At 39.3% G+C, this 22,977-nt stretch overlaps 1 protein-coding gene across 1 annotated transcript; it reads left to right on the top strand.

Annotated features, from left to right (window-relative positions):
• The first annotated feature begins 8,221 nt into the window (after positions 1-8,221).
• On the top strand, positions 8,222-18,095 carry LOC124135911 (probable methyltransferase-like protein 24). Its single transcript, XM_046501587.2, has 8 exons — positions 8,222-8,420; positions 10,031-10,142; positions 10,969-11,012; positions 11,715-11,827; positions 13,060-13,188; positions 14,608-14,682; positions 14,927-15,065; positions 16,129-18,095. Exons 1-8 carry the CDS (start codon positions 8,310-8,312, stop codon positions 16,456-16,458), a joined length of 1,053 nt encoding a protein of 350 aa, XP_046357543.1. The 5' UTR covers positions 8,222-8,309; the 3' UTR covers positions 16,459-18,095.
• Positions 18,096-22,977: the final 4,882 nt, after the last annotated feature.

Raw genomic sequence — 22,977 nt, 5'->3', positions numbered from 1 at the left:
GCCATACTAATGTTAAAAAGTGTGACCATGATGTCTTGGACTTGAATCAGGGGTGAAGGGGTAGCCTAGTGGTTAAAATGTTCTCTCGTCAGGCCGAATGTGTTGGTTCTGCACACAGGTACCATGTTTGAAGCCCATGTCTTGTGTCCCCCATGGGACATTACAGAGGGGGGGGATCTTTATTTCTGTATAAATTACCACCAAAGACAATAAATAGATCTTAATTGTGCATCCCCCTTTTCAAAAAAGCTGTATCCGCCCATGTCCCCCATTGTGATATTGCAAAAAGCGGCTTAAAAAACACACTCACTCACCAGGACTTGCATAACTGAGAGGACAGACAGTGACATAACTTATACTGTTCAAAGCAAGCTTAAAACATCTCGCATTTACCAACTGCATCTTATCTCAAGCTCACGGCAATTATTTGGATAATAATTTTAATCATGCCTCAATGGCAGCCATTTTGAATTCCCTGTTTTGGACAATTACTTCACTAGTTCCACAGACTTTCCAGAGTTTTGCTGTGCAGAGTTAGGCTGCTGGCTAAAACGGCCTTTGCCAAAACGGCCCCACATTTCGCTGTCGAAAATGATCCCACAGTTTACTTGGTGATCCATTCAATAAAAAGAGGACGAATGCGATAGAAATTTGAGATAATGTGTTTAACCTAAATTTCGTATAATTCATAATATATTCATCAATAGATCATTTTTAAAAAAGCCGTCATTATTATAAGAGGTCAAGTATTATATATGTCAGATATATCGGATATGTCACAAACACGTTTACAAATACCAGAAACAAATTAAAGTGTACATTATATACATATAGCTAAACATTGTTACGTTGATGGGGCAGAGATCGAGAGTCAGGTCGTCGGAGGTCTAGGGGGGCGGTCGGGTAGCCCAGTGGTTAAAGCGTTCGCTCGTCACGCCGAAAACCCGGGTTCGATTCTGACATGGGTACAGTGAGTGAAGCCCATTTCTGGTGTCCCCCGCCGTGGTATTGCTGGAATATTGCTAAAAGCGGCGTAAAACCATACTCACTCCCTCACTGAGGTGCCGGAATTCACTGTGTAGATTACAAGTCCAATGTTTGGCGTCACCGAGCCGTGGATCCAGGGTCTATTGGTACAAATGTTGTATTTGGGACAACACTTTCTTAGAGAATTACAAATTCCCATACTTTTTCACTCCCGTCCGAGAATCTGCACTTTACAAAGAAAGTGTTTCCCCAAATATAACATTTGTTACAATTGACTAATTTCTAAATGGCATTGTGTGTTCACAGTGTAGTATTGTTTTTTCTTGAGTAAACTGATAAATTAGTTCCCATATTAGGTGTTTGCTTAATAATCGGATGAATACATACTCCGAGCGTAATCTCTGGATACCTTTCTTATTACTTTCTTCATAATATGAAAGAAAACGTTTTTACATCTGAAATGTGTATGTTATAAATGCACGAGTACCATCGTATATGAAGTTTTGTTATTGTTAATTTTGTTGTTGATATACTATAATAGGATTCTCATAAAATATATGTGTTATTCTAGTTTCAGGCCATGTTGTGACTCCCCACGTTAACATGTTTAAACAGGTTCCATTTAAACATGTTTTTGTTTTTATTTTTGCATGAGTGTGGAAGGTGTATATAATATGGCTGGGACGAGTCCAAATTTACTACCCTGGTACCAACCACCCTATTATCCGACCCTACCCGGGTACCCACTGTAGGTCTCAGGAGATGTCTCAAAATGTCCGATTGGGAACATTTTTAGCATAGCCCTGGCAAAACGTATTAAGATACATGTATTGAATCTGGTCATTCATACACTGAAGTTGAATTAAGTTTTAACTTTATTCAACCATATGAAAAACCAGAAGGAATGGGTGCATAGTCAGAAAGAAATGCAAACATTAGTGACTTGTAGTGTAACCATCGAGTTCTAGATACTTTTTGTCATTAAACAATATTTTTTATAGAAAACATTTTTCCTTGTGAAAGCTAACTTGAATAAGAAATGAATAATCTTATTTGCCCATTTGAATCATAAAGCCGTTTGGCTGTGGAGTACATGTGTCTGCCCATTCGTCACCACTCGCCCCTTTCCGTAACCTGCATTCGGCTTGTCCCGGAATAACACGATTTGGTCACGAATGCTGTCTGCCTGACGAGCTTCACAGAGTTGCGTAAAGGTTATCTCCCTTGGTTCCTACACATTTGTGTGCAGCTGAATATTTCACTTGATGTCATTCAGCTTTGGTTTGGTAAACATATGAAATGACAGAATTGAACTCATTACCTGCAGTTGATTAACCATAATTTGTTAATTATTCTGTAATGATCAAATATAAATCCCCAAAATACTGTTTCACGTCCTAACGATTACATACACTTCAATCACGAACCTGCATAATAAATATTTAGGTCCGTGGTTCAAGAAAACAAATAGTTCGTATACATCTAAATAGGAAAGGTTATTACATCATGGATCAGCTAATAAGTCTGATGTGATATTTTGAGCATTGACCCTCTGTGTTTGTGCGATACAATGAGTTGATTAGGCCTTCCAGATAGAATTCACCATAACAATTTGTAATATTTTGTTTTTAGCCTAAAGCAACTGTTTTCTATATGAAAACAATAATAATTATTTTGAATGAAATAACCACAAATATATTGTAATAACGCCTTAAGCTTTGAGTAAATTACAAGGAGATGTTATAATCATTCAGAATAATAATTTTAAGGGAGAAAGAGATATGCAAATGATCACTGACTACTGTGAAATATGATAGAGAAACTGAAGTAGTTAGTAGTGACGTCAGTATCTGGATGAGTCGACTAAGTTCGACGGACGATGCGCCAATATGTAGTTATTGCTCAATCGAGCAACTATAAATTTATGCAACTCCTATCCGGGAGTTAATTAATTATCAAAATGTTACAAAACAGTAATAAGATTGCTTGATTGTCATGCATTTTGTAGTTATCATTTCTCATAATATTGTTAATTTGTACTACTGTACAGCTCTGTAATTATACATAATATCATATATGATATGTATCTTCAATATCTGGAGGAAATAAAGAATATCTATCTATCTATCCGGGAGTTAATTAATGATCAAAATGTGAGGTTGATCAGGATTTGAGGGGTGTGCTTTCAAAGCTGAGTATGGGAACAGATCTAACTAACTGGCCTATTGTTCGACCCTATTAATTAAATATCCACCAAAAGATCGCCTAACGTTTGTTTGTTTTTTGTTTAACGCCGCACTCAGCAATGTTCAAGCTATATGACGGCGATCTGTAAATATTCTAGTCTGGACCAGACACTCCAGTGATTGACATCATGAGCATCGATCTATGCATTCGGGATACGATGACATGCATCAATCCAAGTCAGCGAGCCTGACCACCCGATCCCGTTAGTCTGCCTCTTATGACAAGCATACTCGCCTTTTACGGCAAGCATGGGTTTGTGAAGACCTATTTTACCCCGGATCTTCACGGGTGCCTAATGCATACAGCAAAGATTTATATTTCATTCGCTTATACAACGGCTGACCAAAAAGTTCTTAGCCTAACAAACAAAACCAAAGCTTTTCAATTCCAGTAAGGAAGAAGTTTCCTGAAGCCACCTTGAAAAACACATTCACGGCAGCTTTGAGAGGACATCGTTGTCGTCATAGCGTTTTCCACGAAGGTGTTCTTTCAGTTAAGGAAACAGGTGAAAATCACTTGATGCAAGGTCTGGCGAGTATGGAGGGCGAGCAAACTCTTCGAACCTATGTTGTCACACAGCAGCATTTGCATGTCAAGAGATGTGAGAAGATGTGTGTCGTGAAGAGGTAGAATTCCAGCAGTCAGCATTCCTCGCTGCTTTTGATAGAATCTCTCAGGCGATGAAGCAAATCAGCATATAAGGCACCGGTAATCGTCTTTTGATTTTCTAAGTAGTCGACAAGGTTCACACCCTCCGCATCCCACAATGCAGTGGTTATACCTTTCTTATTTCTTTGGTGCCGGAGAAGTGGAATGGTGCCATTCCATGGATTGACGTTTTGACTCGGGATCATAGTGGTAGGCCCATGTTTCATCACCCATTACTAATACGTCTATCTGACAGTACAAGTTTTTCTATCTCCTTGATTGAATCTTCATTGATGGAAGTTGAGAGACGTCAGGACATAGGGTCACCATCAAAGCTTGTTCTCGCAGCCTTAAACATAGCTGCCCAACGTTTAACAGTGGAATGGCTAGGGCACTTATCCCCATGCACTTGTGGACAGGTGGTCATGAATTTCTTGGGGAGTACTTTTCTCTAAAGGCAAAAACGTGATGACTGCTCGGTACTCGTTCTTTTCCATTTCTGTGTCCATTTGGACCCTTATCACGTTCAGGGGCGGTCGGGTAGCCAAGTGGTTAAAGCGTTCGCTCGTCACGCCGAAGACCCAGGTTCGATTCCCGACATCGGTACAATGTGTGAAGCCCATTTCTGGTGTCCCCCGCCGTGATATTGCTGGAATATTGCTAAAAGCAGCGTAAAACTCACTCACCTTACACACTCACTCACGTATCACGTTCAACTGGCTGCCACTAATATACAACGGACTCAGCAGACCAAATACACTTGCAATGAACTACTCAAACAATGTACTACATTGGCTAGTTCACTTTGTTTTGGTCCATAGTTGAAAGTTAGTCTGGCTTAAAACGTTTTGACTAGCTCTCGTACTTAGCTCCCTTGTTCTTCCAACTTCTAAACGCCTAACAAGGACTCAGTACCTGTCAGAAGAAAAAAAGTACATAATACGTATTTACGAATATCGATTTTGCCCCAACCCATGATCAACATGTAAGTCCGTGCCGGTGGGACACCCACCATTCGTGACCAACTCGTCCATTTCCGGGACAAGCCGAATTTAAACTCGTGCCCCTCTCGAAGGTTTCCATACATCGCCCCTTTCCGTAACCTGCAAGAAGTCGCTATTAGGTTTGTCCCGGAATAACACGAGTTGGTCACGAATGGGTTTCCATATTGGCGTATGAACACGAGAACTGCTTCAAACAGGAACAATTATTCTTATTCTACAGTGAAATTGATGTAGGCGTTACAGCAACGCTCGCTTACTCCTGTTGTAAAAGTATTGAACCTCTCTGATATAAATACTTGAATATATTCTTTTGTAAAAAAAGTATATTTGTCAAGTCATTCAGCCCATTCATTCTCAGCTGTTCATGTGTTATTTGCAAAACTTCAAATAAGATATCAAAATAAGATGAAGAAAACTGACGAAGACGAAAGACGAAGGTGGCTTTCGGATTGAAGTGATTCCAATATGATTTTCTCAGACATATTCAGATGAGCGTGGCAACGTGGCAAATTTGACATTGTCTTTTCAATGCTTGAAACACATTTTTAAAACTCATTTATTTGACTGAATCTGTCCTTTCGTGGACAGCGTTAACAAATAGCACAAACTTTTTATATAAATTAATTATAAAATAATTATTTATGAATGTCATATACACCATGTCTAAGAGATGTATAGAAGTATGTCTAAACATACCAGCTACAAAGTGAGATCATGTAAATTTGTGGCGGTTAGACTCCGTAACTTGAATGACTGGTGCCATCGTACCTCGACCGCGTGGATTGATGCTTACAATATCAATTACTGATCTGCCTGGTGATGTCTCCATTATATACGGGCAGCTGTCATATAGGTGGAATATTGCTTAGTGCGGCGTTAAACAACAAACAAACTTTAACATTCAAAGCTCTTCCAGATTTATGGTGTTAAGAGTGAGTGAGTTGGGTTTAACGCCGCTTTTAACAGTATTCCAGTTATATCACGGCGTGTCAGCTTAATGTGGGAGGAAAGCCCGAAGTGATGCAGGTCTCAGACTTTGACCGCTTCGGTGAAACCTACGAGCACGGGTATGGTGCTGACAAACCTAGAAACATAATCGGGCCGAACCGGGATTCGAACCCACAATCATAGGTTTCCGGCGTGCCCAAGGGACGCAACTCTGCACAGCGAATCTCGGCGCCTAAGACGTATGGTCCATCCGTGCCCCTAAGGTGTAAGAAAAAGGAAAGCATTACAATCTTATCAACTGATGAAAAGACATATTGCCGGGTACATACAATGTGCTAGAAAGAACATAAATAGCTTTAACTGATTAAATTTTGTATAAGTAACGTACTAATCTCTTAAAGGTTAGATAAATCAGAATATATGCACGTCATCCATTTATGTAATTTAAAACCCATAATATTTATTACATTAAGTTTTCATGAACAATTTCTGTCAGTATTTAATGCTGATCTTTTTACGATAGCTTTCATTTCTTTTACAAATTATAAAATAATACGTTCGAAAGTTTGCGTTTATGATTTGTGGTACATAAACCATCATATTGTTGTGAATGTTTTGATAATTTTGATATTTATGATGCATGTACACGAATCCACCCGTTTGTATGCCAATAACAAAGTTAAGCATCATTGTTAAGGCACTAGTTATGGAAGTGGATTGTCTCTATATCTGTTAGTGTTAGCTGGTATACATTAAATTTATACCCCCGAGTAATGTCCGACAAAGTCATATCTCTAGATAGTTAATAAAAGCTATCATTTGGTGCGCAAACCAAACTCAGCTGTGCCTGACAAAGACCTTAATTTTGTTCTTGGGCCATGAATTCAGACATCTTTATAGCTACAAAATTCACTTTACTAATTCTAATATTTTAGTGCAACATATATTTTTGTAATGGCAAGTCAGAAATGTCATTGTATTTTTGTTGTCTTTATTGAAGTATGAGCTATCTTTGTCTGTCACAAACAAATCTGTAAATATTGCATAGACATGTAGACTAAAATGACCGCAACACAACACACACAAATACATATATGTGTGTGTGTGTGTATAAATACATTCAATAATTTGTTTTGAAATGGTTACCGTATTCGACGTAATAAGCGCCCCGCTCTAATAAGCGACCACGGCGATATTTGCTGATATATTGACTAGTGAACAATCCCAATTAGCACCCCTTCGGATTTATCAATGTACATAAGACTTATTTATTCGCGTATAATACGCACTCGTGTGTTATATGCACCCTTAATTATAGGCAATTAAATTCTGGAAAAATATATATGTCGTATATAAACATTTCAGGCTGTCAGCATAAACCACGAAATTTGTTTTTCACCAAAATAATATTCTAATAAGAGCCCCCTATTTCTAATTTTGAGAGCGCCCTGGGCGCTTATTCCGTCGAATACGGTAATCACTTTCATACATTGTTACATTGTTCAAAATTGATACTGCACTGATGGTAGTCGTTTTGAAAAGCTAAGACAAGTGATGGCTCAAACGAAAGTATGTCGCAGTCGTGGGAGCCTTTTCCTGAATGTAAACAAACGCACGTGTACATTTGAATCTATCAACGAACATATATTGCCCTACAAGTATCAATTTTAACATCAATTAACAGAACAAAATTCTGTTCTCCATATACACTGCGGTGTGGAACCGACAATCTACACTTTTCCACATTTAATAAACAAAAGCTTATTCCCAGAACTAATTTAAATACTCAGGATTATATTGATCGAAATAACCATATTCTGATTGTCTTGCGCCCTTTCGACGCATGGCGGCCTTGAGAGGGGGGCGAGCCTCGTTGCAGGTTACGGAAACAGGCATGCGAGTTGTGACGAATGTATTGGACATGTTTGGGAGGATTCAGATGTGCCCTTCAGTCAGCAATATTCCAGCTATATGACGGCAGCCTGAAAAAAAATCGATTCTGGACCAGACAATCCAGTGATTGATAACATGGGCATCGATCCACGCATTGGGATACGATGATATGCATCAACCAAATCAGCAAGCCTGACCATCCGATCCCCTTAATCGCCTCTTAAAACTTGAGCTTTTCCACGAGCACGATTTGAGTACGCGCTGGAAGGCACCTGTTTGTCAACATTATAGTTTACTAACAACTAGTGACAATATCAGTTTACTCTCGATCGATTTACGGGTTTCGCTTGGAATAATTCCAAGCATGAAATTATATACTATATTTGTTGTAAAATATGAATTAATATCATATGTGAAATGAACCAAACATGATGCATAAGCACAGAAAAAAGACCATGTAACCTTTGTATATAATAAGTCGTCCTCCAAATAGTATGTTTGTAATTTGTACACATGGCCATTGTGATTTCCACAAGAAGGATTTGACAGATGTACGTGTGACTGAAATCGAAGACTCTAAGAATGAGAGTTAGACTGAAAACTAAAGCGATCACAGTCTATTTGTGCACTGTTGCCCTTACTTCTGCGTGTGTCTTGCTGATAATCCATTTCAATGGACGAGATATTGAATCGGTAAGCGAAAACGAACTTGGCCACATAACCGCGTTACTCGGACTTGACTAATATTCTATAACAAAATCGGTTTCGGTCACGTCTGCGAGTTTGTTAGTATATAATGTTAGTTTCACGGTCCTGTGTGTACGATCGAGGTATCAAAAACTTCTCAGTTCTTGTCATCACTTCAACAGATAGACTTAATAGCTCACAGACAAGATCTATAACCCAGATAAGAAATCGCATCATGATCTAATCTCCACATCTAGGATCAGCTGATGATTAATCTGTTTAACCAGCTGTTAAATGGTTAACAGTATTTTGCTTGATACTTAACGTTAGGCTGTGTCAGTGGAAATTTGTTAACAGGTTTTGATTTTTTTTTTTTCATCTCTGAGATGAAACTGGCTTCATTGTGCCCCTGCCAGACAAATATACACAGATAAATTGGCCTGTTTAAGGCATGATTAAAATTAGCTCCTAGATATATATATATATATATATATATATATACGGTCATTAACAAGGTCATCCTTTTATATAGTACTATGACCTCATTAGTGACTATATATCTTTCTGCTAATTTTTGCGTTACAAGCCCCTGTGATTAGAACTCGGACAGGGGTTTTTTCAGTAAGTCAATATCCATACTAATCACAGGTTCTAGTGAGTGAGTTAAAAAGATAGAAATAAGGAATCTGTCCCAAACTATCATAAAGATTTTCATTAGCCTCAGACACCCCCAGTTCTACAGTCCTGCCTCAGTGGTCTAGTGGTAGAGCGTCTGCCCGGAGAGTGGAAGGTTCGAGGTTCGATTTCGGCCACGTCATACCAAATGAAGTTAAAAGATTGTACTTGTTGTTACCCTGTCTGGCGCACGCTCAATCAACTGCGGCATGGCATCAGTCCAGACTAGTACAAGCAGCCACACACACACACACATGTGCATGCATGTCGCTATATAAGTGCAATAATCTTAGACGTGACGTTAGACCCCATTTCACCACCTTAACAATATGTTTTTGAGTGAAAACACATTCCAGTTAAGATTGGTTACAAGTTCAGTGTTAAACATGTTACTAAAAGTATTCACTTCCACACAGGTCAACATTTGTCAGGTGCTAACCAAACCAACAGAAATTGTTGTTCTTCATAACTGCCTTATACTAAATTTATGGGATCAAATCCATTGATGATGGTGTCTTATGAAGGAGTAAAGGGATACTAGCTTGCCAAGGAATACAAGACATACTAAGGGATACAAAACTACCAGGTTGAAAAATTACGTGTTACCATTTATATAGATTGTCTCGGATGAACACACAATCATGTTCCTACACTATTCCTCTCTTGACGGGGGCGGTCGGGTAGCCTAGTGGTTAAAGCGTTCGCTCGTCACGCCGAAGACCCGGGTTCGATTCCCGACATGGGTACAATGTGTGAAGCCCATTTCTGGTGTCCCCCGCCGTGATATTGCTGGAATATTGCTAAAAGCGGCGTCAAACCATACTCACTCACTCACTCACTCCTCTCTTGACGACTTGATGAAATATGTAGCAGTGTTTTTCAACTTTTTCCTCCCCAAATAGCTCCATTTAGATCAGCTCCAATGGCTGCTTTCTTTACAGAAAAGTCGATCATTTGACCACATGGCTGTGGACAGAGTGATGCTGGCACATGAACAGAAAGGCTTGTGGGTGCCTGAAGATAAACCTGCACTCGTCAATCTCATGGAGAAAGGTATGTTACTCTGACTGAAGCAGTGTTTTAAGGCTTATTTTTGTTTGTTTGTTGTTTAACGTCGCACTCGGCAATATTCCAGCTACATATGACACCGGTCTGTATAAAGAAACGAATCTGGACCGTCAATCCAGTGATTGACGTCATGAACATCAATCTATGCAATTGGGATACAATGATATGCATAAACCAAGTCAGCGACATCTTCACGGTTTAAGGCTCATTAAGATAAGTTTCCAGTTTCACATGCCCAAAAAATCACCTCGCATTAAACAGGCAATGTGAAATGGACAAGGGTTATTTGTCACGGAAAGATTTGCAGAAATGTAACTCATAGCAGAATTGCAGAAAAGTCATGAATTTGCCTCTCTTTTTTAATCAATCCAAACACTAGTTTTCAAGCTTTTTGTCTATGGACTTTTGCACTCAAATGATGCCCAAGTATTTAACATGTGATTCAAACATACAAAATATGAATCCTGCTATGAAACGAAATTTGAAATAAATAATTTTCACTTTTAAATGTTCTTGTGGTATTAGTACATAAACTATGTTTACATCTAACGAAAAATATGTATCAGTGACACTATGCATATTTATTCGCCAATCATAACTGTTTATAATGACAATTTGTGGGAATTATTTTGTTTTGGATTTGGATTCAAGTTAAATTAAATTAGTTTGTATTAATTGTTGAGAGGGAAATGGTTATGTTTTTACTGCAGAATTTACTGCCAAATGTTGTAATTCAAGCCGCAGAATACGTTGGGGATTGATGATGTGTATGTTTTATCATGGTTATGAAAATATAAACATAAATTTTCAGAGCCTCATCATCAACGACAAGAGGACAGTGTAAAGAAGGCAAAGGTAGGAAAGTCGACAATGTTTTCAGTTATTTTGACATTCTCTTTGAGAGTGACATGTTTGTATATTTGCTAAGAAAACGTAAAAATATTTAATTTATACATAAGAATCACATGCCCATAGTTTAAAAATGTTATGGAAATGCAAATATGACATCAGTGTAACATTATGTGTAAATTTGTCTCTCAACTTTTTTCAAACAAGGAGTTGTCAGTGAGAACTTAGATCTGATTTTAATGTTTGTTTGTTTGTTGTTTAACTCAGCAAAATTCCAGCTATATGACGGTGGTCTGTAAATAATTGAGTTTGGACCAGACAATCCAGTGATTGAAAACATGAGCATCTATCCACACATGCATCAACTAAGTCCGCGAGTCTGACCACCCGATCCCGTTAATCGCCTCTTACGACAAGCATAGTCGCCTTTTATGGCAAGCATGGGTTGCTGAAGACCTATTCTACAGAGTAGGGGGGACGTGGATGGTGTAGTGTAGTGACCTGAGGCATTGCTATTTAATGTGTAGAGTTGCCTGCCTTAACCATGCCAGGATCCAATTATTATTCCCGATTATGACCCTTCGTCTGTCAGCAACACGCTTGGGTTGCCGAAGACCTATACTACCCCAAATCTTCATGGGTCCTGATTTTAATCAGATTAGTCACACTTTGTGAAGCTCATTCATTACAAGAATTGTTTATTTCCAGATTTCACATCTCCCAGATGTCAAGGATCTGTCCCCGACTGAACGGCTAACCAGTCTGTCTAGAGCAAAGGTTGCCAACCTGAGTTACGCTGACCTGTCTGAGCTGTATCACAGGTGAGAGTGGACACATTGTTGTTCATATATCCACCAAAAGAAACAAACCTGGTAGACACAATTTTATGGATAACAACTTCTTTAATACTGTAAAAAGCGATGTTTCGGTATAGATCCTTATACCGTTGTCAAGCAAGACTGAATGAGGGACATAGTACAGAATATATATAGTAGGTGGAGGATTAACAGTAACAACAATAGTATACATGAGTGGGATAACATAGGTAGGTGTCGACAACAAAGGGATAATACTGTCACAACACGATGGACAGAGAACACATTGGTGGAAGCCAATCGGACCGGAAGCTAATTAAACAGGCTGAGTGATTATTTCTTGATGAGTGCATAGTAGGCGGATGGGATGAAATAGCCTTGATCTCTGTTGATTGATGGCTTGTGGCGGCGAACGGGACCGCTTCTGTTAGTTTTCTTTTAGTGTAATCATGGAGGTTGTTGGAGAGGATTTGGACGTTGTCCCAGTTGATGTTGTGATTGGGGCAGTTGCTGATATGGTCCGAGATGGCTGATTCACTGTCGAATTGAATGGTGGAGGTTTTGTGCTCTTTCATTCTGGTGTTGATTGGGCGGGATGTGGCCAGGAACACAACCAAACCCCAAGAGTCTAAAGGTGTCGTTTACAAAATTGACTGCAACTGTGGACAATCTTACGTAGGTGAAACATCCCGCCCAAACACTTATCCTGTTTAATTAATCTATTTATTATTAAGAATTGACCATCTTCCCAAGAAGTTAACTGACTGTACAAGTTCAGTTTCCGCCCTTGCTGAACAAAGCTGGAATTTTTGTTCTTGATCGTTGCGCCATCAGTGGCCATTACAAGTTAAGTTTCCGCCCTTGCTGAACAAAGCTGGAATTTTTGTTCTTGATCGTTGCGCCATCAGTGGCCATTACAAGTTATGTCCCTTCTATGTCCCTCCTATTGACCAATCTGATTCCACCTCTCATATAATTTACATTTGGAACAAACAAAATGACTTCACCCAGTGAAGACGGTCTGATCGATAATCAAGATCTATATTGTAATAAAATGGGTTTTTCTTTGCTATGGTGCATCAAATCACGTGAGCACCTTGATTAATAACATGAAAAGATTTGGAAAATATCTGTTGGCGCTAAGTTGACGGTACACATGCTTTGCAAATCCTGCAATCGAGCGAAATCTGCATGGCAGTTTACGAACCACATGTCGAGTTGTGTTATTTGTTTTTCAGCTATGTGATGACGATACAGTATGAATGTCACAACATTGTCCGCTTGGGTCGTGTCACGGACGGAGGTTGGGAGATATGCGGGGATGAGATGTTTGTGCCTAAGTCCAAGTGTCTGGTTTATTCTTTTGGGTAAGTGATAGATGTGGCGTTCTTTGTTCAATAACTTGGTGTCACCATTGTTGGTAGTAGTATATGGATTAAGCAGGGAGAATTAACATCGCTGCTCACAGGAAGCAACTTGCCCTGTGTTAAAAGTATCCTTCTGGTGATTTTCTCATTAGTAACAGTGTGCCTATAGGTTGTCATTATTTGAGGAATTGCTGAGAACAATTAGTTTTTAGTTGCAACTGTTATTATTTGGGTATGAACTGAGAAATTTGAGTTATTTTACCAATTTAAGAATTATGAGGGAAACATACTGTGTTTTCACAGTAAAAACACAGTATGTTTATCTCAATTCGACCATTGACTAAATAAAACGTGAAATCTTTGGTGTTAGCAAATATATTGAGTGAAGTCTAATGTTTTGAGTGGTTGTTGATCTGAATTATGAAATTAATGACAACAGCCTTAAATTAAAACAAAATATGGTGCTGTATATGCTCAAGCCATTTTTACCACATAATACTCCACTCGAACATATGACAGGCATTGAAAACATGTGGCATAGCATATTCGTAAACCTAAATGAAGTGGGCACCTCTAAGAAACAAGCCTTTGCAAGGTTCAGTTCTGCACCACATGGGGGCGGTCGGGTAGCCTAGTGGTTAAAGCGTTTGCTAGTCACGCCGAAGACCCGGGTTCGATTCCCGACATGGGTACAATGTGTGAAGCCCATTTCTGGTGTCCCCCGCCGTGATATTGCTGGAATATTGCTAAAAGCGGCGTAAAAACCTACTCACTCACTCTGCACCACATGTCACTTTATGACGTAATATCACTCATTGGGAATCAAAAGATATGATGCCACAGTCATATATACATAAGCACCAAATTTCAAGCTGATGTCCCCCAAACTTGAATTACATTCTCTTGTGTTTTCTGTGTTCTATTGTGTCGTGTTTTCTGCACAAAATTATTTTGCTACTCATCCTTTGAATATTGTAGTTACCATAAACCTCAATTTTCTATACATTTGTACATATAATTATTTTACAATATCTATCGACAAAGACTGCAAAGAAGTACCATTCTATAAATATTAGCTGTTGTGATGTCAAATCGTCTGTTTCAATCAGAGTGGAGAGGGGGGGTATTGTGTTTTGATAACCTCCGACTGAGTAAGAGCCAACCAATGGGATCGGGTGGTCAGGCTCACTGACTTGGTTGATGCATGTCATCGATCCCATATGCATGGATCGATGCTCATGATGTCAATCACTGGATTGTCTGGTCCAGACTTGATTATTTACAGACCGCTGTCCTATAGCTGGCATATAGCTGAGTGCGGCGTTAAATAACAAACAAACAAATCTGACTGAGTAATTTCCAAGTTCATGGTAAAATCCCTCTTTTAACCACTGCACGATGATGTTGATGTTGTCGCAGTGTTGGAGATGACTTCAGCTTCGATGATGCCGCAGCTCGCAACTACAAGTGTGAGGTGCACTCCTTTGACCCGAGGTAAGTTTATATTATCTGCATCACGACTGACAAAATAGAGAAATTATATGGTATATATTTTCTGTCTCATGGGCAGCTTGGGTTGTATACTCTCCAGGGAGCTGAGAAAGAAAACCAAGTACACTGATCCACTGACCAGGGTTATAATGTAGAGCTTTGAGCATGATTTAGGGAGTGCATTTTATTTGCATATTATTATTATTATTTGTCTGTCATAAAATTAAGTTAATCTAATTTTCTCCAGCATGAAGCAGAGTGACCATGAGCGAGAGAGCACGGTTCACTTCCACAAAAAAGGCCTTGCTGATTTCAATGGGGAGACGAACAGTGGGTGGAAGGTGGGGACGCTGGAGTCCATTAAACATGAGCTGGGTCATCAGGAGGTGAGAAACCTGGAGTTTGAGTGAGTGAGTGTGTGAGTTTGGTTTAAAAGCCGCTTTGAACTGTATTTCATTATATCACGGTTTATAAGCTTGGTGTGGGAAGAAATCCTGAAGTGAGACTTGTCTTAGAACACAGGTTGTGCTGACAAACCGAGAAACATTATCAGGGCGAAATAGGATTGGAACTCACAATCATAGGATTCTGGCATGCCTAAGGGATTCTAGTCTGCAACTAGGAGACCGGTTCACCCGTGCCCTCTCCATAGCTAACTAACAAAATATGGACTGTCCTGTACATTTTCAGTCTTTGTAGGGGCACCTATAAAGATTACTTACTATAAATTGAGAACTGATCTCGAGGGGTATATGGTGTCATGTACCCTGTGTGTGAGCCTATGTACCCTGAGGTATCGGTTGACAACAAATTTATCTCGCTGACATTCCTACAGACCTGGAATAGATGCCCGGAATAGATGTCCAAAGTGTCACTGAGTAAAACATTTTGATTCAGCCGTTTTAGCAGCTAGCAGATGACGCAAACGAAGAGTTACTTCCCTTTACCCAATGCATTTGGATGAACATCGGTTCATTTCATTCAAACGATACTTATGGGAGGTAAGCAAGTTACCTAAGGTGTGTTCCGATTGATTTCTCAGCTGGGTATATGAGCGGGCTACATGGAAAGTAAACCCGTGAAGATCTGGGGTGGAATAGGTCATCAGCAACCCATGCTTGTCGTAAAAGGCGACTATGCTTGTTGTAAGATTTGACAAACAGGATCGGGTGGTCAGGCTCGCTGACTTGGTTGATGCATGTCATCATATCCCAATTGCGTAGATGGATGCTCATGTTTTCAATCATTGGATTGTCTGGTCCAGAATTGATTATTTACAGACCTCCCGTCATATAGCTGGAATATTGCTTAGTGCAGAGTTAAACAACAAACAAACAACATGGAAATTAATTGCCCACTCCTCAACAAATCAGTTTAAAGTTTGTCAGGGTGTGCTTTTTGGAGCATACAACAGTGTTCACTTGTTAATCCACCACTCCTTCATTCCAGAGGCCACTGGCCATTCTAAAGATGGATATAGAAGAATGGGAATGGCAGGTGCTCCCGGAGATACTGTCCACACAGTCACTGTCGGACGTGAAACAGTTCCTCATAGAGCTCCATGCCTGCGAGACATGTTCTGTGTTCAACCCTCAACTCATAGACAAGGAACCCACCAAGGAGAGATACATCAAGGCGCTCAATCTTTTTAAATCACTCTATCATTTAGGATTCAGAATTTTCTGGAGCCACAAGAACAATGCATGTAAATATGTTTCAAGATTTGGACTAAAAGAAAGGAGTGCTTGCCACGAACTTCACATGGTTCGAGTCAGCTAATCGGAATAGTCTTGAGTTATAGTTGCAAGTTCCTCACAGAGATAGCCCATTCGCGGTGCTCTCTATACTATCGCTGCCACCAGTCAAAACTCCCCACTGTCATAGGTGACCACAGCCATGCTTGGAGATGAACTTGCAACCGACTGACCGTTATGTTTACAAACTAGCGATGACTGCCGTGACGTTGAATACTCTTACTCCAGCTTAATTATTTTCTATGTTTGTCAATTTGAATTTCTATTTCATTCCAACTATTATGTAATTGGTATAGTAAGAATGTAACGGGGAAGTTAAGCGATTTTCTGATAGTCTGCAATCTCGAACCATACGATTAAACTAGCAAAAAAGTAAATTCATCTGGAAAATCCTGTGAGTCGAAAACCTTTTCAAAATTCACAATGATGGCATTCCTCAAAACATAAACAAAAATATAAACGTTACTACATTTGGTGTTAGAGGGCCGATTTCAAGACTTGTAATGGTTGCGCCCACACTGGTGTCAGCCATGTTATTGAGAGTGTGACGAAGGTGTCACACGCTGGGAAGGAGCTTGGAACAGTCAGTCAAAGGGGAGGTAATTTGAAAGCTTTTACCCCTTTGTTATTAGTTTAGTGCAAATCATTTCTCTTGGCTGTGTTATTGAATTATGAATCTTTGTTTAAGAAATCACTTTATGGTTTGGTTTACACAGTAAACCTGTGAACAATGTTATTGATGAACAAAAAGTAACTTCTTCATGCGTTGTATGACGATTATGTTTGCAGTGTATGGTATCAGTACTTGATTATAATGTGTGCTTACTGTAACCTTCCTCACCATGTTCATTGAAGTGTTTATCACCCAGCGCAACGAATACAGCATAATCGACTTATTGAACACTTTTGCTGGATAGATTCGTGGTTCCCGGGTAATGACACTGTGCAATAGTACCAGCAGGTTAGGCCATTTTGTCTCATTTACTGCAGAAATTATTCGCTCTACAAATCACCATGTGACAAAAACTGCAGTCAAATTATTTTGTGTCACAAATTTGATCGAGAAAAACTTACACGCTACTTCAACTTTGAACTTCCCAAATTTAGGTGGCTCGTTTTGCTACGTAAGTTTTTAATGATTTTTACCTGTCTAAAAAATTCTATCTTAAGGGTAGCTATCCTTGAATATCCAGAGTCTTAATTACTGACATAAGTGAGAGAAAGCCTGCACTATGTTAAGATATAAGAGAAACAGAGAGAAACGATGATGTGACTTCCTAAATGAAACTATGGAGTCATGTGGGTCTAGGGTGTTTATCATGATAGAAAGACCATATAACAAGCTGAATAATCAATGAATCATTGTGTCTCATTAAATGATGAATGATCATCGGCAGAGCCTCTTGACCCATGATCAGGACCCTCACTACACCCCACTCTGTCTTGCAGCTATTCACAGAGATTTTTGAATGGGGCCTAGACTGTGGAATGCGATATCACAGATCAACTTATATTTATGATCATACTACATTGTCCCGGGGTAGAAAAGGTCTTCAGCAACCCATGCTTGCCGTAAAAGGCGACTATGCTTGTCGTACCAGGTGACTAACGGATCAGGTGGTCAGGCTCGCTGACTTGGTTGATGCATGTCATCGTATCCAAATTACGTGGATCGATGCGCATGATATCAATCACTTGATTGTCTGGCCCAGACGCGATTATTTACAGATCGCCGTCATACAGCTTGAATATTGCTGAGTGTGGCATTAAACAACAAACAAAAAAACCAAACAAAAATACTACATTGTGATACTACATTGCTTCATGTCATTAAATGAATCGGTATGATACATCACCAACTCTACGTGAGAGTCAGTGTGAGAGGACTCTGTCAGTGTACTGCAAAAAGATAGATAAAATTGCTGATACATCATTATCATTCAGCATTAGCAGTGTTCACTCACAATACTGTTGTGTACTGGGAATGTGAGGGTGTTTGGCCTATTCAGCGTTGTCCGCACACCTTTAGGTCTGCTCATGTTACACTATGTATTTGTGTTGATGTGTTGATGGTTTTAGATACTAGAGAACCATGTGGAATGGATGCTACCATTGCATGTTGACATTAACATAAGTCATCCAATATCAGAGTTTGCTTTTATCCAAATAACTTACAGAGGGACTTGCTGGGGATAGTGGTAGTCCTTGTTTGAATCCAGTGATTGACAACCCATATTTTTGTCCGAAAATGCAAAACATTTTTTATGTTTTTATGTTTTTCCATCAAATCTCATTAAAATCAGATCTTAGTTCTTGCTACTACTAAACAAAGATCTGAGGACATTCCCTTACTGGATTTTAATGAGATTGTTTTTCAATTAATGTGACTCTGGTTTCTTGAGTTTTGTCTCCGTGCATTTCATTTTGCATCCAAAACTGATACTAGAGTAAATAAATGATAGCCCCAAATACTTGGAGACAAGGCCCCAGTTCGGCAGTGTCTGCGTGCGTGTGTGTGTGCATGTGCGTGTGCGTGCCTGTGCCTGTGTGCATGCGTTTGGCGTGTGTGCACGTGTGTGTGTGTGAGTGTGTGGTCCATCCTCCATTATCCAAAGTACTACATTTTATTACGTTCAAGACCATTCGATGTTATTGTTTCATTTTGGAAGTGACATCAATTTGTATCAGTAACACCCCCCAAGGAGATTCGGGTAGAATAGGCCTTTACCAACCCATGCTTGCTGTATAAAGTGATTATGCTTGTAGTAAGATGCTACTTGCGGGATCATGTGGTCAGGCTTGCTGACTTGGTTGATGCATGTTGTATCCCAATTGCATGGATAGATGCTCATGATATCAATCACTGGATCGCTTGGTCCAGCCCCGATTATTTACAGACTATCGTCTTATAACTGGAATATTGCTGAGTGCAACATTAAACAACAGTATCATGATACAGAATGCCTCTCCCTCACGCGAGTTATTTCATTGGGTGGCTGATTTTGGCATTGTACCATTTGAATTCGGCTCAAAACAGTACTAAAGGGTCCAGCATCTTTATCATAATAGAATAAAGATGTACAATCTCTTTAAGTCAGATTTAGGTTCTCGCTGCCGCTAAACAAAGATTGAGGACATCCCATTATGGGTCACGTCAGAACGACCTTTCGCGAACTTTGACCGACCCATGAAATGACTACCAAGAAGTCGACATCAGCCAATTAGAAAGCAGCTTTCTCAAGCTTTACGCCACCTGTTTCAACCTGGCAACTTCCATTTTAGACTACGCTTGAAAAATATGTTGACACAGTTCTCGATTAAAATTTTGAAAACTGAACAAACAAACATTCCGAAATGTCCAATATATGGTTTAGATCATTGGCAGTGCTTCCCACAACGCCTCCTCCGTTCAAATGTTTATCGCACGGTAGCAAGATAGACGATAAGTTTGATGGAATCCGTTTTACGGGCTGTAACTGTCTTTCGAAATACCCCGTGTTAATGTTTTCGAGGTTGCATGATGAGAAAACACATTCTGACTGTCACTTTCATGATCTGGTAAGCGACGCTTTGATTGGTCTGATGAAAGGTCGTTCTGATGTAACCCATTATGGGATGTCGTCAGATCTTTGTTAAGTGGCTGCGAGAACTAAGATCTGATTTTAATGAGATTGGGAGATGTAGTGCTTTGGATAATCACGGGTGTGTGTAGCCATGATCAACAGGTTTTCTGTTTTATTTCTCACTTAAGAATGTTGCCATTTTATGATCAGGTGCTAAGTAAATACTTAATAATTAATAATAATGTCTGTGTTGTGGTGTGAGACATCAGCATTGTTTCAGCAATATAGTGTGTATGTAGCTGTGGTGGTGTGTAATGTTTCCATGTGTGTGATGTGTATGTGATTGTATGTCTGTAACTTCGTCAATACTTCACAGTATGTTATTGATGAGAAGTTGGCTTCTGTATCGTAGAATTGTGAATCGGAAATCCTCCACATGAAGTACATTGCTTGTTAGGATGAATATCTTGCAATGGAAAGATCTGATAAAAACCAAAGTGGTTGACATTATGTAATACTCTTCAGCTAAATACTCGTAAGAAATGTCAGGCTCGGTAAAGATTTCATGTCTAGGTCTTTGTGATGATGATAGCAGCAGCTGTAATGTTGCTGCCTGTGGCATCAAACAACATGCACTTACTATTCCATAGACTGTGTGAGGAACCTTGTGAGTGAGTGAGTGAGTTGGGTTTAACGCCGCTTTTAACAGTATTCCAGTTATATCAGTATTCCAGTTATATCACGGCGTGTCAGCTTAATGTGGGAGGAAAGCCCGAAGTGATGCAGGTCTAAGACGTTTACCACTTCGGTGAAACCCACGAGCACAGGTATGGTGCTGACAAACCTAGAAACATAATAGAATTAACAAGGCAAGTTAGGCTACTACCTTTACAAAAATATGCTAACTAAGCAGAAAATGGTTATGGTTGGTAGTGGGTTGAGGAATTAGTGTAGCCTCAATAACTTTGCTTAATGATGTGTGTATGGAGGACCGGTATCGTTAGGTCTTTTATTTTTTATTGGCTGGTTGGTAAAAATTGACCTGGTTTAAAAATAAAATCAAACTTAATTTTCAACTTCCTGATTTGTATGATTAGTACTGCTGCTAGTGAATGCAAAACAAACAAAAGATAATTGATTGTTGTATTTTGTAGAATTTAATTTTTACACAAATTATTCACAATTTCTTACAAACAGCGGTGATAAAATCTGGTGTGTTTTTTTGTTTCATTACACCAAATTGTAAAACAGTTAGGCAGAAAAAATTTAGGTCAAAAGTCATTTTATTTTTAATTTCAGGGTTGTTTTGTCTTGTAAACCAACCAAAGGAATAAAAGGCCTAACTTGGTGTTGGTAGGGCTATGGTCATATTGTTCAGTCAAACTATATCCGGGTTATGAATGAATGAGGTCTTCAGGGCGCCAGCAACATTTTCAAATTTTGGAATTTTGACATTTTTTCTCGAGTGACCTGACAAACTTGATATTTTCATGAGTTGTGAAGCAACACATGCAGGTCACTTCGTCGGGTCATGGGGTGAGATAGACATCTTATTTGGCAAGGAAAAACTATATACCCCGGTAGTGATATTTAGGCAGACTGAAAGTCTGGCAATAAGTGTAATTTCAGTTGATGAATTGAAATGTAGTGTTATTTTTCTTTATGCAGTAACCTCTGAAATACACCTTGCTTCTTGTAGGAGTTCTGCATGTCTTGCTGCTGCCTGAATCTTGCATGTTTATACAAATTAGGTTAGTAAATGTGTTTTTCTAGTGATATTTAACCAGTATTTAGATAACACATGTATTTTTGTTGATCTACGCTTTGGTTTTGAACATCAAGCTAGCTTGCCAAGTTCTATCTTTTGCTGGAATAGGCTATTAAAGTCACATTAGTCCGTAGAAAACAGTAGTTTTTGCAAATAAAATATGTGAATTATTATGTGTATTAAATCAAATATATATTTGCAATTTAAAATTTGCTCAGAGTAAACCTTGTTTTATCACGTTGAATTTAGAAATTTTGCATCAGGTTTGCATAATACACCTCCACATCATCATAATGATTTATTGTGTTCTCGTAACTCACTGACTGTCGGGTAGGGCAGGTTGATGAAGTAAGTGTGCAATAAACAGCTTCAGGGTCCGTTCCACAAAGTGATCTTAGCGCTAAGATTATTGTCACTCCCATACTTTAATATAGGCTTATGATAGTCATAGCGATAAGATTGCTTTGTGGAACGGGACCCAGGATAATACTGCTCATTTCCTGTACCTTCTCATGTCCTGTACATTCAGTCTCCCTAAGGTGGATACGAAGAAGGGAATTTATATTACTCAAACAGCAACCCATACTTGCCGTAAAAGGCGACTATGCTTGTCGAAAGAGGTGACTATTGGGATCGGGTGGTCAGGCTCGCTGACTTGGTTGATGCATGTCATTGATCCCAATTGCTTGGATTGATGCTCATGATATCAACCACTGGATTGTCTGGTCCAGACTCGATTATTTACGGAACGTGGCGTTAAACAACAAACAAACAAACAAAAGAAGTTAAAGAAGCCCCGATTTGGGTGTTCCTTAACTTCTTTTGAGTAGAATATCAAAGGGAACATCAAGGTCCGCAGGTGGACAAGTTTTCTTAGGCACCACAAGTTGCAAAGTGTCTCCAAACCAACATTATTGTGGTTCAAAACCCAGATATAGAACCTGGGTCTGTCTGTACCCTATAATGTTGGTGGTTTCATGAAAGTGGTTAATGTATTCCAACGTCTCTTTGTCCCCCCCCCCCCCCCCCGAGACTAACCTCACATGGCGGGAAGTAACTTAATTCCTCTCTGAAGCAGCATGAACATAATCTACTCACAAATTGTATCAAAATGTGAATGATTGATCGATCAGTGATTTAAGTTTAGGTACAACGGTTTTTACATCTAATGTTATCTCAAATTGTTTGTTTTAATGACAGTTTGTTTTGGATG

This window comes from Haliotis rufescens, unplaced genomic scaffold (genome assembly GCF_023055435.1).
Source record: "Haliotis rufescens isolate VD_foot unplaced genomic scaffold, xgHalRufe1.0.p SCAF_4, whole genome shotgun sequence".
In the NCBI taxonomy this organism is placed as follows: domain Eukaryota; kingdom Metazoa; phylum Mollusca; class Gastropoda; order Lepetellida; family Haliotidae; genus Haliotis; species Haliotis rufescens.
Note: the sequence above shows the minus strand (reverse complement) of the source record. Positions and strands in the feature narration are given on the sequence as shown.